This window comes from Panthera tigris, chromosome C1 (assembly GCF_018350195.1).
Source record: "Panthera tigris isolate Pti1 chromosome C1, P.tigris_Pti1_mat1.1, whole genome shotgun sequence".
Lineage (NCBI taxonomy): Eukaryota > Metazoa > Chordata > Mammalia > Carnivora > Felidae > Panthera > Panthera tigris.
Window position 1 is genome coordinate 152,902,674 of NC_056667.1, and position 17,170 is coordinate 152,919,843.

The window sequence follows — 17,170 nt, forward strand, 5'->3', positions numbered from 1 at the left end:
CACTATGTAGATCACTACCTTATAAGAGCAGAATCAACAATAGAGGAATAGACCTTGTTTTCAAATATATATAGAACATTTACTGAAAATGACTATAGTTGGCCTTCCAACAACTCAAGGCTTTGGGTCGCCCCTCTCACCCCCAGCCAATCTGTGTGTAACTTTGACTCCTCCCAAACTTAACTGCCTATAGCCTACTGTTGATTAGAAGCCTTGCTGATAACATAAACTCCCCATTAATACATATTTATGGGTTATATGTATTTATGTACTGTATTCTTATAATTAAGCTAGAGAAAAAAATGGTATTAAGAAAATCATAAGGAAGAGAAATGCCTTTGTATATAGTACTGTGCTGTATTTCGGGAGAAAACAATGCATATAGGTGGACTCACACTGTTCAAACCTGTGTTCAAGGGTCAACTGTATATGCCATTTATAAAGTAAGTCTCAACCAAGCTTCATTTGGTTTATTTAGAAATTTGTATTTTATTGTGTTAAGAATAATTAATATGAAATTTGCATCCTTAACAAGTTTTTAAGTGTATGATACATTATGGTGGTCTATAGGTACAGAGTTATATAGCAGATCTCCAGTGTTTAACTGAAACCATGCCTGTTCATTAGTAACTCCTCATTTCCCTCCACCCTCAGACCCTGGCAACCACCATTCCAATCTTCGAATCTATGAATTTGATTGTTTTTATATACCTCATATAAGTGGAATTATGCAGTATTTGTCTTTCCGTGACTGGCTTTATTTCATTTAGCATGATGTGCTCAAGGTTCACCCATGCTGTCTCACACTGCAGAACCTCATTCCTGAATAGAACACCACTGCATGAATGTAGCACATTTTCTCTATCCATTCATCTGTTGATGGACATCTGGGTTGTTTGCACAATTTGGCTATATTGAATAGTGCTACACTGAAAATGGCAGTGCTAGTATCTTTAAGATCCTGCTTTAAATTCTATGGGTAAATTGACAGAAGTGGGCTTGATGGATCATATGGTAGTTCTACTTTTAATATTCTGAGGAATCGGGGCGCCTGGGTGGCTCAGTCGGTTGAGCGGCCGACTTCGGCTCAGGTCACGATCTTGCGGTCCGTGAGTTCGAGCCCCGTGTCGGGCTCTGTGCTGACAGCTCGGAGCCTGGAGCCTGTTTCGGATTCTGTGTCTCCCTCCCTCTGACCCTCCCCCCTTCATGCTCTGTCTCTCTCTGTCTCAAAAATAAATAAACGTTAAAAAAAATTTTTTTTTTAAATATTCTGAGGAATCTTCATACTGTTTTCTATAGCAACTGCTCCATTTTGCATTCCCGCCAACATTGTGTAGGAGTTCCAGTGTCTCTCTGTTCACCAATACTTGCCTTCTTGGATGTATAGATTAATGTTTTTCATCAAATGTGGGAAGTTTGCAGCCATTGTTTCTTCAAATAAGTTTTCTTTTCCTATTTCCTCTCTCCTTTTCACCCTGCCATTACATGCATGCTGGTGTGCTTAATGATGTCTCACATTTTTCTTCATTTTTCTCTCTGTTCTTCAGTTTGTGCAGTTGCTATTGATTTTTCATCAATTTTGCTGACTTTTTTGTTCTACCGATTCAAATTCACTGCTGAACCCCTCAAATAAATTTTTCAGTGTAGTTTTTGTGCCTTTCAACTCTAGAATTTCTGGTCCCTCCTACCTTTTGAGCTTGTTGTTATTACTTGTTTCATTGCTTGTTTTTTAATTTTTAAAATTTATTATTTGGCTGTATGAGGTTTGTAAAGTCTGTTTCCTCTATAGTGTGCAGCCTCTGACTTTCCTGCTCAGATTGTCTTCCCTTATTTTTCTCTCTTAGCCTGGATACCTTGGTGTTGCCGTTGGGTCAGCATTAACTGCTTATTAGTCAAAGGTTGTAATTAAGCCCTCTTATCTGGTTAGAGTTTTACTCTTTGCCATTGAGTGTGTATGTGGCTTGGACGCTGTTGTCCCAGTTCAGGGAGTTTGGGGGTTTGGCCTCATGTTCAAACAGGGACTAGTAGCATGGAGTTGTCCTCTCCGCTCCTGAGGGAGCACAACCTTGGACATGCAAACAGTCTTTCAACTGCCAGGAATGATTCTGAATTTATTTTTAGTCTTGGCCTCCTATAAGTTGCCCTTGGGTTCGAATAACTTATTGTTCAGTATTTGGCCAGGGGTTGTATTTTAAAACCCTTATGCAAGTGAACCTTTTGTCCTGTGTTGATGAGTTTGTGTGCGTTTTGGGGAGTTCTTTAATGTGTGTCTCATGTCTTGTTCTGATTTCTCCTGAATGGCTGAAAACTTGTGTATGCATATAGCCTTCTTGACCACAGAATTGGCCGTGACCTTATGAGGGTTCTTTTTGGCCTTCTCTTTCCTTGGTTTACTCTATTAAACTTCTGGCTGTTCTGTTTGTAACATGGAGCTACTAACATCCTCTTAATAGATGTCCCCCAAGTTATCTATTTTTTTAAATACCTATTGTTTTCTATAACATTCTCAGACATGGAGTTCTGCACTTTCTGTTCCAAATAAAGCAAACCCCTCAGAAATGTTCTGGAGCTCTTTGTGTCCTATGTCCTTCCTTTTCCTCTGGACAGAATTCCCACACTACTGCAACTGAATTGGAGGCAGAGTCCTGCTTTTCCCAAGGTGACACTTTGCTTGAGGAGTGCACACTCTATGGTGAGTGGCAGCCCCTAGTGTAGACTTGCCCCTCCTGGAGAGGAAACTCTGCCCTGTGAATAAGCTGTAGTGGGGCTGTTGGGATGCCCGTATTTTTGGCCTGCCATGCAAGGAGTAGCACTTCTACTCTGCAGATGGGGCTGGGTTAGGGAATAACTATTTCAGTCCTCTCAGGCCTATTTGGGATAGAATTTCTGCAGTATGTGGCTGGGGATGGGAATGGGGATGAAGATGAGAAGTGAAGGCAGCTTATTCCTTCTTTGACTGAGCACTGGGGCAGAGTCAGTCCTGCATTCTTGGAGCACCCAGGATAAAGCTTTTGTAACATGGAACTGTGGCTCACATGCCACAGACCCTCACTTTTCTCACTGATATTTAGTGGTTTTTCTTGAAGAAATGTTTCTCTATTCACTATGTACTCTTAAGACAATTTCCAGAACTTATGTAATTGTTGTTAATAATTCTCACCACTTAAATAGTTGCGCTTGTGAGAGGGTCCTTTGAGTTTCTTACCCTGCCATTCTAAAAGATGCATCTATTTTACACTTTTAATATACTGTTGGATTTAATATACTGCTGGATGGATATATATATGTATCTATATATATATTTATATATCTATCCGTATCTATCTATATCTATATCTATCTATCTATAATTTGTATACAATTGGCCAGTAATTTTTCTTTCTGCTACTGTCCTTGTCGAGGTTTTGTATCAAGGTTTGGTTTAGCTTGTAGGATGGGTTTGGGCATGTTTTTTTTGGTTTCTAATCTGTGGAAGAGTTTGTATATGATTATCTTTAACCTGAAATTTATTTACAATTTGAACCATATGTGTCTAGTCTCTTGTATGTTGCGGGGGGTGGGGCATGATTTTAACTATTAATTAAATTTCTTAAAAATTATAAATTTTATTAAAAATTTGTTACTTTTTTATTTTCAATATTGGTGTGCTAATTTTCTTAGAATGCATTTATTTTGCTTATTTTAAAAAAACTTTTGACATAAAGCAGTCTATTATTGCATTCTATTCTATTATTATTTTTAATCTCAGCAATACCTGTAATTTTATATTCCTCATATTGCTTACCTTCTTGGTCAGTCTGCCAGAGATTTAAATATAGGTAGGTAGGTAGGTAGGTAGGTAGGTAGATTAAAAAACTTAATGAAATTTAAAAAAATGTAATAGAATGAACAAAGAATGAGGCAAGAATATGTGATGGGAAAAAGTCTCTTCAACAAATGATGTTGAGAAAATTGGACACTTATATGCAAAAGGATGAAAGTGGACCACATTCTTACACTATACACAAAAATAAACTCAAAATGGATTAAAGACCTAAATATGAGACCTCAAACCATAAAATCCTAGAAGAGAGCATAGGCAGTAATTTCTCTGACATTGGCCATAGCAGCATTATTCTAGATATGTCTCCTAAGGCAAGGGAAACAAAAGGAAAAATAAACTATTGGGACTACATCAAATAAAAAGATTTTGCACAGCAAAGGAAACAACCAACAAAACTAAAAGACAACCTACCGAATAGGAGAATATATTTGTAAATGATATATCCAATAAGGGGTTAATATCTAAAATAAATAAAGAATTTATACAACTCAACACCAAAAAAACAAATAATTCAATTAAAAAATTGGCAGAAGAAATGAACAGACATTTCTCCAAAGAATATACACAGATGGCCAACAGACACATGAAAAGATGCTCAATATCACTAATCCTCAGGGAAATGCATATCAGAACTACAATGAGCTATCACCTCACACCTATCAAAATGGCTAAAATTAACAACTCAGGCAACAACAGATGTTAGTGAAGATGTGGGGAAAGAGGAATCCTCATTTTATTTCTTTTGTTCATTTCTGTTGATCTTCAAGTTCCTTGTCATTTTCTTCTAACATTTTTAATATCCTAGGTTAGATTATGATATCAGATATTGCATTTTTCAATTCTCAAATTTTCTTTTGATTCATTTTATAGTTTCTATTTTTTCTTCTGATATTTCCTCTGTTCCTTCATTATGAGCATATATTCTTTTACAATCCTTGAGTATAACTAAATCACTTTGGAATTCTTGCCTGTTAAATCTAACATTTGGGGCTCTATTGTTTGCCTTTTGTTTTGAATGTTGTTAAAGATATCTTGCAGATTCTCTGTCTTCTCTTCTGTTCCTCTAAAAAATATTGGTTGAACTTAACTCCAGACTATATTCTTGCAGTGGATCTTAAGCCTTAGCAATGACTACTTTAAATGTACCCCACACATGCAAAGTTCAAGAATCAGCCAAAGAATTCAGTTTATATGCTAAATTTGGGGCTTCCCATCTGTGGTTCTATAACTCTTCAGCTGCTGTGATTGTTTTAAACTCTGTCCTCTGATTTCTTAACAAGTATAGCTGCAGATTTTTTTTATATGAATTTCAGCTCTGTACTGACTGGTCCTGAACTCAGACAAAAGCCATAATAAACAGAAAGCTTATCTAGTGCCATTTCTTTTCCAGTTTTCTGGCTTTTAGGGGTTACTCTCTAGTGCCTAAAGATAATTGTATTTTGTTCAGGATTTATAGTTGTTACCTATCAGAGCATTGGTCTGATATTAGCTCCCTCACCATTTCCAGGACAGGAAACTTGAAGTACATTTTTAAGCCCCCAAATATTCCAAAAGTTAGATACCTAATTTAACTGCATGCCAGTCACAGAACATAGTGTTCTCTGCTTGAGTCCAATTCTATGACATTTTTGACACTTGCCTTTTGGCCTTTCATTTAATGCATTCTAATAAATGCAACATGCACATTTGAAAAAAAATCATGCGACTTTTTCAGAATTGCAGAGCTTTTGTGTGTCTAATAGGTGAAGCTATTAATTGTAATCAAAATTTACATATTCTTTTAGGTTTTTCTATCCATTTGAGCTGTCAATTATTCAAGGAAGTATGTTAAAATCTTTCTTGTGTGATAGATTTGTCTATTTATCCTTGCGATTGAATAGATTTTTTTTATGTGTATTTTAAAGATAAGTTTCAAAGGTGTATCCAGTTTAAAATAGTTATATCGTGGTGTTTTAAACCTATTTTGACTCTAATAATAAAAATATGTAAGTATTCATTTTGTTAGTATTTGTCTGGTATTTTTCCAATCCTGTTACTTTTTAACTTTTCTGATTTAGGTTTATTTATTTTAGATAGCTGCAATGTAAAAATCAACTGTATTTGCCTTTTAACTGAACAGCTCAATGTATTTGCTAGTAATTACTGAGATATTATTGATATGTTTTTATAGTTATCACTAATGCCATGGTGTTACATTGGATTATATGTTGGAGTTGTTCTCCAGAGTGTACCATTTTCCTAATACAGTGCGATTTTTCCCGTAGAGTTGTGTAACATAGTCATTCTGGATGTCAAGTTCTAAGATGCAATGATTAAAAGATTGTATCTAGAACCAGATTTCCTGGATCAATATCCCTATTGTCCTTTCTAGCAATGGATTCTGGGCAAGTTAAGAGTATTCCATGTCTCAGTTTCTTCATAGTTCTTATCTTAATGGGGATGATGTGAGGATTATCATGTGAGGTATTTGAAAAATGATTAGAACAAAATAAACACTCATAGCAGGCTGACTATTATTAATTTTCACCAGATTATTTTGTACTTTTTTCTTATTTTTTCTGTTTTTCTCTTCCTTCTTATACTTTTGAGTTTATTAAATGTCAAGGTATTTCATTTTTCTCCTGTACAGTTTTAATCATTTTGTTCTATTTCTTGTCTTTCTAGGTATACCCTTGAAATTTTAGTAAGCATTCTAAGCAAAGGTAAAAGTTACTATCTTTATCATGCTGCTGAACAATAAAATTAGAATTCTTGAACTCTCAACAACAAATGTTTTCATTTCTTTTTATTCTTAAAGATATTTTGGAGGCACCCAGGTGGCTCAGTCAGTTAAGCATCTGACTTTGGCTTAGGCCATCATCTTGCAATTCATGGGTTCAAGCCCCATGTCGGGCTCTGGGCTGACAGCTCAAGCCTGGAGCCTGCTTCAGATTCTGTGTCTCCCTCTCTCTCTGCCCCTCCCCTGCTCACACTCTGTCAAAAATAAATAAATATAAAAAAATTAATAATAAAAAAAGATATTTTTCCTGGGTATATATTAATTTTAACAATAATTTGTGGCATCCATTTTTACTATATACTTTTAAGATTTTTTTCTTATAGTTTTTGTTCTGAAATTTTATTAAGATATTCCTGGATATGGTTTTCTTTTATCTTAATTAGGGTTTTTATGATTTTTGAATGTCAGGATTTGTGTCCATTTTCAATAATAAAGAATTTTTAGTCATTTTGTAATCAAATATTGCCTTCCCCCTAATATGTTAATTCTCCTTTTGGAATTGCAGGCATTTTACACCTTCTCACCTATACCAAAATTCTCTTAAGAGTTTCTTACATTTTAGCTTTTTGCCTTTGCTATTTTGCTTGTAAGTTTTTCAGATTCTCAGTCATGACTTCTCTCTTCAGTTCTAAGTAACCTGATATTTAAGTCTTGCACATTGTTTTAATTTCAGTCATTCTTTATTTCTAGAGAAGGCATAGTATTCTTCTTCAAGTATGTCTCATAATGTTTATTTCTTGCCATTATTCATATTTGAATCCCTCTTTTTAAAAGTTATTGAACATACTTCTATCCTATATCCAAAGAATTTATGGATATGTTCTCCCTGTGTCATCTGGCAGCTTTGCTTCCTCATTGTTTGTTTTGTTATTTCTCTTATTGTGAGTTCATGTTTCTTGGACTTTGTTTGTGGGAAATCTTTGAGGCCTGGCTTGAGGTGTGTCTTTCAGAAAGGATTTCAGTTAATTTCTAATAGAAGCCTACAACCACTAGCAACTTGTGTCTACTTTAAATTGAATTTTTGGCTTCTACTATTTTGTACTAGACAAATAGTATAAATTTGCGCCATAAACTCAGGTGAATTCTAGGCCAATAGCTATGAGTCTCAAGGAAGACTTTTCTCCATAAACTCAGAACTAAGACAAGACAGAAAATTTGCTTGCTAAGTTGCTTTCCTATTTGCTTTTGTAATAATTGATTTTCAAAAATGCTCTTACTAAGTGTGTAGCTTTTGGAAAAAAAAGTGTATAGATTTTTGTGTGTCTTGAATTTATTCGGGATCTCTGACCCATATTGTATTCAAATCTTTGTCTTCTATTTCTTGTACCTAGGCCTGTTGTTTTTTTCTTCTAAGAGAGAGAGAGAGAACTTGGAAGGGGAGGGGCAGAGGAAGAGGGAGAGAGAGAATTCCTCTCCTGCGGCCTCTGCGCCGTCCTTTCAGTTCCCACAGAGCTGGATATGGGGCTTGATCTCACAAAATTCTGTATCTAGGCAGTTTAAACCAAGCTCTAGGTCACTGGGACCAATAGAGGCCCACAGAGTATTATCTGACTTAGTGCTTGCTTACCTTTGTCCATCAGCCCCAGGGACTTTCCCTTGCTTTCTTGTAAGCCCAATTATACATTAAAAAGGTCTTTTGACAATATTTTATCCTCCATTTTTAGATATTTTTGATAGGAGGGCTTTAGGGTAGTATTAGTGTATTATCAGTGTACTCATGAATTGTTTAAGAATATCTGGATTACAATAGTGAGATAAAACCTGAGTCCCTAAGTCTGTTTTTATCTATGCAAAATATTTCTACTAAAGACAACTCATTAAATTGTTTCACTGATAGAGTTAATGAAATGAAGTTTTTTGTTTCTGTAGTTTTTGTTAGATAAAAAAACATTATTTGTAGGCATAGTTACTAGCTATATAGTATTTCCAAAATGTTTGTATATATTTCAACTGATTATAAAGGTGGACTGTCTGAATTTAGATGCTAATAAATATGTGAATTGTCCTCCACAAGGACTGAAAAAATTTATTAATATTATTATTTGGCACTTAAATATATTTGTGTGTTCCTGCAAGAATCAGTTCTACTAGCAATGTAACTGAATGCTGATCGTCACATACTCTGCTAGTCACTAAGGAAAGAAGGATGATGAAATTAATGAAACATGTCCCGTACATTGGATGTACTACAATCTATTAAGAAGAGATAAATACAGAGGAGTTAATACAGCACAGTTGAGCCACACCATCATGGATGCACATTAGGAAATCTGAGGAGAAATAATTCTACTTGAGGAACTCTGAGGAAGCTTCCTAAATGATGATTTTTCTTGAACCAGTTATTGAAAGATAAGCAAATATTTGCCAGGGGGAAAACAAAAAAGAGGGAAGGGTGTTTCAGGCAAAGACAGTAGGTGTGCAAGACAGGAGAGATGTCAAAACATTATGTAACTGGCGAGTGTGTGATTCTGAGGGATAAGGGACATGAGTTGTGGAGTGATGGCCAGTGATGGATGATAGCAATGGAATAGGTGAGGGACAGATTAGGCAGGGATTTGTTTGTCTGTTCGTTTGTTTCTACTCCATAATTGGAAGGGAAAATTGATTTTTCTGAGCAATGGGGTGCTGTCAGGTTTAGAAGGTTTTTGATATGTACTTCAGTATGTGAACTGGCTGAATTATGGAGAGATGAACAGAGAGATTCTAGAGAGAAGAAGAGAGAAGAAATACTGCTAACAAAAGAATCCATAGGCGTCAGTGACAACAAAAGTTTTTGAAAAGAATAAAATGTTTTAGATGTTATTATAGGAAAATGATGTACAGGGGCAGCTGGGTGGCTCAGTTGGTTAAGTGTCTGACTTCAGCTCAGGTCATGATGTCGCAGTTCGTGGGGTTGAGCCCCGTGTTGGGCTCTGTGCTGACAGCTCAGAGCCCGGAGCCTGCCTTGGATTCTGTGCCTCCCTCTCTGCTCCTCCTCTGCTTGCACTCTGTCTCTCTCTCTGTCTCTCTCAAAAATGAATAAACACTAAAAAAAATTAAGAAAAGAAGAAAATTATGTGCATCTTTTATTCTTTTGTAATAACAACAGTACTCTAGATACTATAAGACTGAAGCCCTACTTAAAATTTTGTGGAAAATGTCAATTAATGGCAAAGAAGAAACAAATACACTTGCGGCTCTAGACAATGTTACAGTAAAACTCTAAAGTATTAGTCACTTTGTTTTAATCACTTTTGTTATATATCAGGTGTTGTCTTTTAGAAATCTATAACACTGGGGTGCCTGAGTGGCTCAGTTGGTTAAGCTTTTGACTCTTGATTTCGGCTCAGGTCATTATCTCATGGTTCATGAGATCAAGCCCCATGTCAGCTCCATGCTGACAGCACAGAGCCTGCTTGGGATTATCTTCCTCTCATTCTGTCCCTACCCCCGCTTGTGCCCTCTCTCAAAATAAATAAACTTAAAAAAAAAACACTATAACACTGTAAAAAGGAAATAATAGCCATCCTCTCAGTTATTTAAAGAATCCTTCACTTTGTGGTATAAAATCTTTGAAGACAAGAAAACTTTTTGCTTAATGGGGCTTAAGTGAAAGCCAAATGTGTTTCTATTAAAGGTTATGTAATCTTTTAAAGGTTTATTAGCAATTCATTTTTTCTCATTATTACCCATATAGAAAAAAATTACTCAGTTTGACTAGACAATTTGATTTTGAACATAGAATTTTAAAATTAGAAACCTACTATGAGAGACAACAGCCCCATTCAACAGAGGAGGAATCTGAGGGGCCAGAATTTGATCTGCCTGAATTGCATTGCTCATTTGGTACCAGAACTGATACTAAAAGACAAGTGTTAGAACACGTGGTCAGGTCTTTTTGGTATTTTCCATTTCTGCAAAAATGGTCAGCAAGAACGTTGTTTATGATTACTACTGAGTGGTTTGAAATGCACAAAAATGATTTTCATGTTATTTTTCATGTTATTCTAGTTATTTGAAAACTTGTAAATACCTAATTTACATAGCCATTATCTTTTCCTTGTAATATTTTTAAACTGGAATACCCATTTTTTTTCCTGCATGCAACTGTTCTTCCCTTACTAAAGGGCAGCCATTGGTGAGTTTAAGTTTCTTTAATTTCATAGTTTAATATCTGTGTCTAAGTGGATTATTTCTAATGTGTTATTTTAAACAGAATTCTGTCATGAAGTTCAATAACAGAACAGAAGGATTTTTCTTGTGGAATTAGTTATTTTAAAAAAATCTATCAACTTACATTAACAGCTCTATATTCTGAACGGTATTTTCAGAATATCCTTTAGCTAGAGAGGTATATTTTTTAAAGTGTTTGTTTGTTTGTTTGTTTGTTTCAACTGAAGGCACTTGTGACTATTTTGGAAGATGATCATTTAGATGCAATGCATATCAATTAATAGAATACTTGGTTAAGATTATATGATGGGATGCATAAAAAGGCTATGGGTTTTGCAAAGTAATACTTGACTTCTCTCTGGTATTGGCGAGCTCTGAAAATTGACTTTAGCAGAAAGGAGCCCATGAATTCCAATGAAGTCAGCTTATATCATTTGTGTTGAGGAAATTATGAAATGCATATTTAAATTCACTTCATCTTCAAATAAATATGCCTTACAACTGGGATTTTCCATTGAGACTAAACATTTGGTCTTGACATGACATAAGTCCAAGGGCCCTGAAAAAAATAATTAACATAAATTATCAATCATTAATGCTATAATTAATACTACATTTATAAATAGGAATTCGTAAGACACATTTAAATAACAATGTATGTAACCTTTGTTAGCTACCAAGAAGTTTGGAGATGGTATAGGGAACACTGAGAAGAACTGAGCCAAGGCAAGGACTTGGAATTGACAACTATTGTCGATGATGACTATTATTGTTATAGAAACCATAAGTTGGAACATGTGGATTTGATCCTTTTGCACACAAAAAAGTTCACAAAAACTGCTTTTCATAGCTTTTATTCTGTAGTACTGTTTGGTAGACCATACATTAGGTTGTTGTAAAATCCATGTGAACTTTTATGTATACAAATGTCAGATCAAGTACAGGTTTCATTAATTATATATATTTTAAACTTCCATCAATAAAAAAAAAACAGAGGCCAAGATATTAAATATAAAAAAATGAAATATTTATTCTTTTGGCTCAATAATAATGTCGCTCACCATTCTTTTTAGTAATAGCAATTCCCTGCATGCAGTTCATCAGTACACTACAAGTAAATAGTTTTGTAAAAGGTTAACATTAAACTTTTGGTTTGTGCAAAAAACAAAAATTTATATCATATTAGGTAATTGCACAACTTTGCCACTTTGTTCATGGCTAAAAAGGACAGAGCCTGTGTTATTTCTCTAATAGCTATAGTGTAGCAAGAATTAAAAAAATAAGACTAGTCTGCATAAGCAAATACTACAAAAGTTTGAGTAAAAAAAAAAAACCTTCCATGAATAACGGGTAATATTGAGGCAACCATAGTTGGTAAAAAATGATCCATGTTTGAATTTTTGACAATGTCTCTCCTATTGGAATGGTAGAAAATATATTATAACAAAGAAATCCACAAAACCCATTGTCTAACTTTTATTTTAGGAAATTATCCATTGAAAAGTCTTATGGATTCAAAAGTTTGGAGTTGTGATTAAAAATAAAAAGCAAAAGCATAAAGTAAAATAAATCGCCATGTCATCAACCTGAAAATAATTTTCTTATGTACAAAATGCAACAAATAAAATTGATTATATTTTTACATTATTTATATTTAAACAAGTTTTAGACATATTTTTAGCAAAAGTTCACAAGGTTTGACAATAGGCAGTACGCAGTGTGTTTCCTTGAAATATAGAGAGACACCATATGACACTCAAGTTGAATTAAAAATGCAAAAGTAAAGGTACTTTTAAATAACTGCAAGCTATTCTGCTTGACGTACTAGATAGAGCTGTTTGAATTCACTCTACCAACATGTGACTGCTAACCAAGGCTTGTGAAGAATGAATTGGGTAGAATAGAGCAGCATAGGCAATATTAACATGCATTAGTGATAGTCTTCAAACTATTTATGTTTAATGAATGGTACAGGATACATCCCTGTTGGAAGATTGCAAAAGACATATACACTGTGGTACATATTTGACTTAACAGAAGTCGTTGATCTGGATATGTGTATCTATATGTATATATATACACTATATATACATATACATATATATTTCTACCCAAACATGCACCACAGGATAAAATAACTATTTACATAACAGGGGGTGTTGAATTGACATAAAATATCAGCTTTGCTGAGAGTAGAAGATGGCAAAGCAATACTGCAGCAGAAAGTGGGACAACTATTCTAAAGTGACACTTTAGATACACTTTTCTAGATTTTTGTTGTTTTGTTTTTGGAACGCATTTAACCAAATTAAATATAGAGCTCTGGAACTTAGAATAAAATTTGCACTTGCTGAAACAATTGTTGCATAAAAATAATCCTTTAAAAATTAGAGGAGACTTTACAGGCACATAACTGTTCAGATGTAAATAAATGTAACAGACTAAAACACTTTCAAAATTAAAGTCTTCTAGAAAATGGAAGTACCTGAACTTATTGACATTAGAATATTTTTTTTTCTGGTTTTAAGCAAGAATTTTATCTCTCAAAACACTTTTGCTCATTGTTTAAGAGATTTATGGAGGAGGAACACAGGGCTCTTATATACTTTTTTCTCAACTTAAACTGCATTTACAAAAATAGTGACATAGTATTATGAATAAACTATGAATTAGGGAGCAAGGAGATCCACCAGAACCAATTTTGTAAAAATATGGCAGATATGGAAGTTAAAAATAGAGTGGATGCAAGTACTGTACTAAAGGTGTTTGGTGTAGTTACAATGATCACTTTGCACAATTATCCCTACAGTCTAGGTAGCCATTGAGTTTCTCTTCAGCAGTGTCAGCTGGTAATGAAAACAGCAACCTGTTGTCAATCTTGTTGATACCCTGACTCACAGAGTTGTAGTGATGGTGAGGTCACTGTCTTGTTATAGGCACTGACCATGAGTATTTGTTAAAACAGTCAGTTTGGCATAGACCTCCTCTGGGAGTCCAGTTGACACTTAGACTTTACCATCGTAGGCTGTAAACAATTGATCACAATGATACTTCTTTGTTTCTTTTTTACTTTTGAGTTTCCCTGACCTCTTTCCCTTTGCTTTCTTTTTCTGGTTTGTCTTTCTCAAACTTTTCTTTGTCTGGCTTTGTTACGCTGTCATAGGAAGGAGGAGATGTGGTAGAGGAGCTTCCATCTGTTTTTTCGGGGGTGGAGTTTCCATTTAATTTGTCAATAATCATGTCTTCTTTTATAGGTAGGTCAATCCTTCCTTTAATTGCCTCTTTGTTATATTCACTTGATACTTTTTTTAACCTTTGCCTTAAAAGATAACATCTGAAGTTACGCTGAATGATAGCAGCAGACACCTCCTCTTGCTTGCGTTTCAGAGTGGTTGTGATAGGTTCGTAGGAGACTTTGGAGGGGTTCGATGCCATGAACCGGTCCTCCATCTGTATTCGAAGGGCATCCATCTCTCCACTCTCACCCAAAACACGCTTTGTGAAGGCAAATAAGATGTCAAGACAGTGGATCCGGTCACCACTGACCATGGGCAGGTCCATGGCAATGAGCTGGACTTTGTTTGGTTTTGCTATGAGGAGAGGAGGATCTAGGGCAGCTGCAAAATCAGAGAGCTTGGAGAACTCTATAAACTGGGTGGCATCAGGATCGAACTTCTCCCAAACCTCATAGAACATCTCAAAGTCATCCTCACTCAGGGGCTCTGCACTTTCCTCAGTAGCGACACTGAAGTTCTCCAGGATGACAGCGATGTACATGTTCACCACAACTAGAAACGATATGATGATGTAACTGACAAAAAAGAAAATCCCCACAGATGGGTTCCCGCAGTCTCCCTTAACAGAGCTTCCAGGATGAATTGTGTCAGGATCACAGTCAGGTGGTGCACTATTAAGAATAGGTGCTAGCAATCCATCCCAGCCAGCAGAGGTGGTAATTTGGAACAGGCAGATCATGCTGTTGCCGAAGGTCTCAAAGTTGAACATGTCATCAATTCCAGCTTCCTTTTTAACATAGGCAAAATTGGACATTCCAAAGATGGCGTAGATGAACATGACCAGGAAGAGCAGGAGGCCGATGTTAAACAAGGCGGGAAGGGACATCATCAGAGCAAAGAGCAGCGTGCGGATCCCCTTCGCCCCTTTGATCAGACGCAAGATTCGACCAATCCTGGCGAGACGGATCACTCGGAACAAGGTAGGGGACACGAAGTATTTTTCTATCAGCTCAGCCAGAAACATACCTGTGGAAAATACACAAATGAGCTAAACAGTGAATATCTTATGCTTATATGAATGCTTTATCTTTGCAAGGGGTGGGAAAGCAGCCAGATTGCGTATAAACTTTTACTAAATATTTGGGCCCACTCCCTAATGTTAGCAATTAAAGATTACAGAATTTTATTCAATCATTCTTTAATGTCATAAGCCAATATAGATTTTTGGAAAATCCAACAAGTTAAATAATCTCAGACAGTGTCATGGCAATTTAAGGTTATATATACTCAGTTACTATGAAGAGTTATCCCACACATGAAATGTGCTAATTACAAACAAAGGTTATTTCTGAAGTCTCCAAATATATTGTTTTTTTTACTCTTGAATACCAACATTCCTCAGTTAGAGGAAAATGAACAACAGTGGTAAACTTTAGATTATACACATTATCATTCTCAGATCTAATTTCCATGTTACACAGCTGTCAGACCTTAGGGAACTTTACCTACAACTGTACCTCTCTGTAACTAAACCACTCTTACCTACAATGGAGAGAATCACTACCACAAAATCAAAAATGTTCCAGCCTATGGTGAAGTAGTAGTATCTGAGAGAGATGAGCTTCAGCACAAATTCTCCAGTGAACAGGATAATGAACACAAGGTTGATCCGGGACAAAACTAGAGTCATATATTTGCTCTGGTCATCAGTTTCCACCATCATGGTGACCATGTTGAGGCAGATGAGGATCATTATGCTGATATCAAAGACTTGCCTGGTTACAAAATCAAAGACCATTCCTTGGAATTTGTTCTAGAAAGAGAGAAGAATAAGAGAGAGGGTTAATATGCATATTTCATAAATAATGATCCATTAAAATTGCAGGTTAAGTCCTTCCATATATGGCCAAAAGATCTACACCCTTTTCACATTACTCCAAATAATTTTTCATGCTACATTTCTCTTCACATTAAAATACAAGAAGGAAATGAAAAAAAGTCATATGATAAGAAAAAACATATTTGGTTTATTTAAGTTCCATGGAAAAACAAAACTCAGTAAAACATAAATTGGTGACAATTGGCTGTTAATATGCATGGGCTTTGCTTGATTTCAAATAACTATGATAATTTTTACAAAAAAATCGTGACAACTAATAATGAAGATTTAAAAAGTAAGCTGATACAGACAGACTTTTAGATGGATGAATACCCTAATTCATTTACCAGTACTTCAGGAATTTTGGTTTATATCTGATTTCCATCTCTCCCTCCTTAAAAATATTCATTTTCTATTTAATTATACCTCTTCTAACTATGTGTGTCTGTGTGTTCACTATCACTTTCTTCACCTCTTCATGCTTCAACAAAAATGTATGATTTGTTTTTTGTCTTGTTATTAACAATCATCTCAGGAGTCACACACTTTTAAAGATTACTTATATGGCCATTAAATATAGTTCTACTAGGGAAATAAATTTTTAATAATTTAGAATAAAAATACAAAATTTCACAGGTTACTGAAAATCAATTTCATGAATTGACCAAGTTTCCTTTTCTTAAATATAATATTTAAACAAAATATTCAGTAAAGTAGGTTTATGCCCTTTTGTGTATCCTGCCCTACATCTCCCCTTGACTGTCCCCAACCTCAACTCCAAAACTCTTAAAAATGTGGTAATGTGAAGTCATTTGTAGTATTCACGAGGCCTTGTCAAGTCCCAGTTCTGGCAATTATAAGCTTATGACTTTAGGTACAATATTTTACCTTTTGGGGGGCCTCAGTTTCCTTATTCCTTACCCATCTAAGAAGATAGATAAGTTAGAGTACAGCTCTTGAACATAATCCATCACTATTATTATTATGAAGCTCTACAGAATATGCATTCTAAATAAGTCTTTTTCATCTTTGTGTATTTGGTGAAACAAACTATTTTGATGACACACTTCTCCTTTCTACAAAGGTTAAGAATATTTTCTAGTCCTACAAGTGGAGAGAACAAATAACATAGAGGGAAGTGATAGGGCAGGATGCAGTTTTCCAGACTCCATATTTTTTTTTGCAAATTTTTTAATGTTTTTATTTATTTTTGAGAGGGGGGGAGGGGCAGAGAGAGATGGAGATACAGGATCCGAAGCAGGCTCCAGGCTCTGAGATGCCAGCACAGAGCCTGACACAGG

General features: G+C 35.3%; 1 protein-coding gene across 10 annotated transcripts in view; it reads right to left on the minus strand.

Annotated features, from left to right (window-relative positions):
• Window positions 1-13,766: 13,766 nt before the first annotated feature.
• Window positions 13,767-17,170, minus strand: part of SCN3A (sodium voltage-gated channel alpha subunit 3) — an 81,501-nt gene continuing 78,097 nt past the window's right edge. For 8 of the 10 annotated variants that reach the window (XM_042994600.1, XM_042994597.1, XM_042994602.1 and 5 more), the window contains exons 25-26: window positions 15,533-15,803; window positions 13,767-15,016 (exon numbers count right to left, since the gene is read on the minus strand). In XM_042994600.1, the coding sequence (XP_042850534.1) occupies window positions 13,821-15,016; window positions 15,533-15,803 (1,467 nt within the window). In that variant the 3' untranslated portion in view covers window positions 13,767-13,820. The remainder of the gene's footprint in view (window positions 15,017-15,532; window positions 15,804-17,170) is intronic. The other 2 variants (XM_042994603.1, XM_042994601.1) reach the window with 1 other exon arrangement.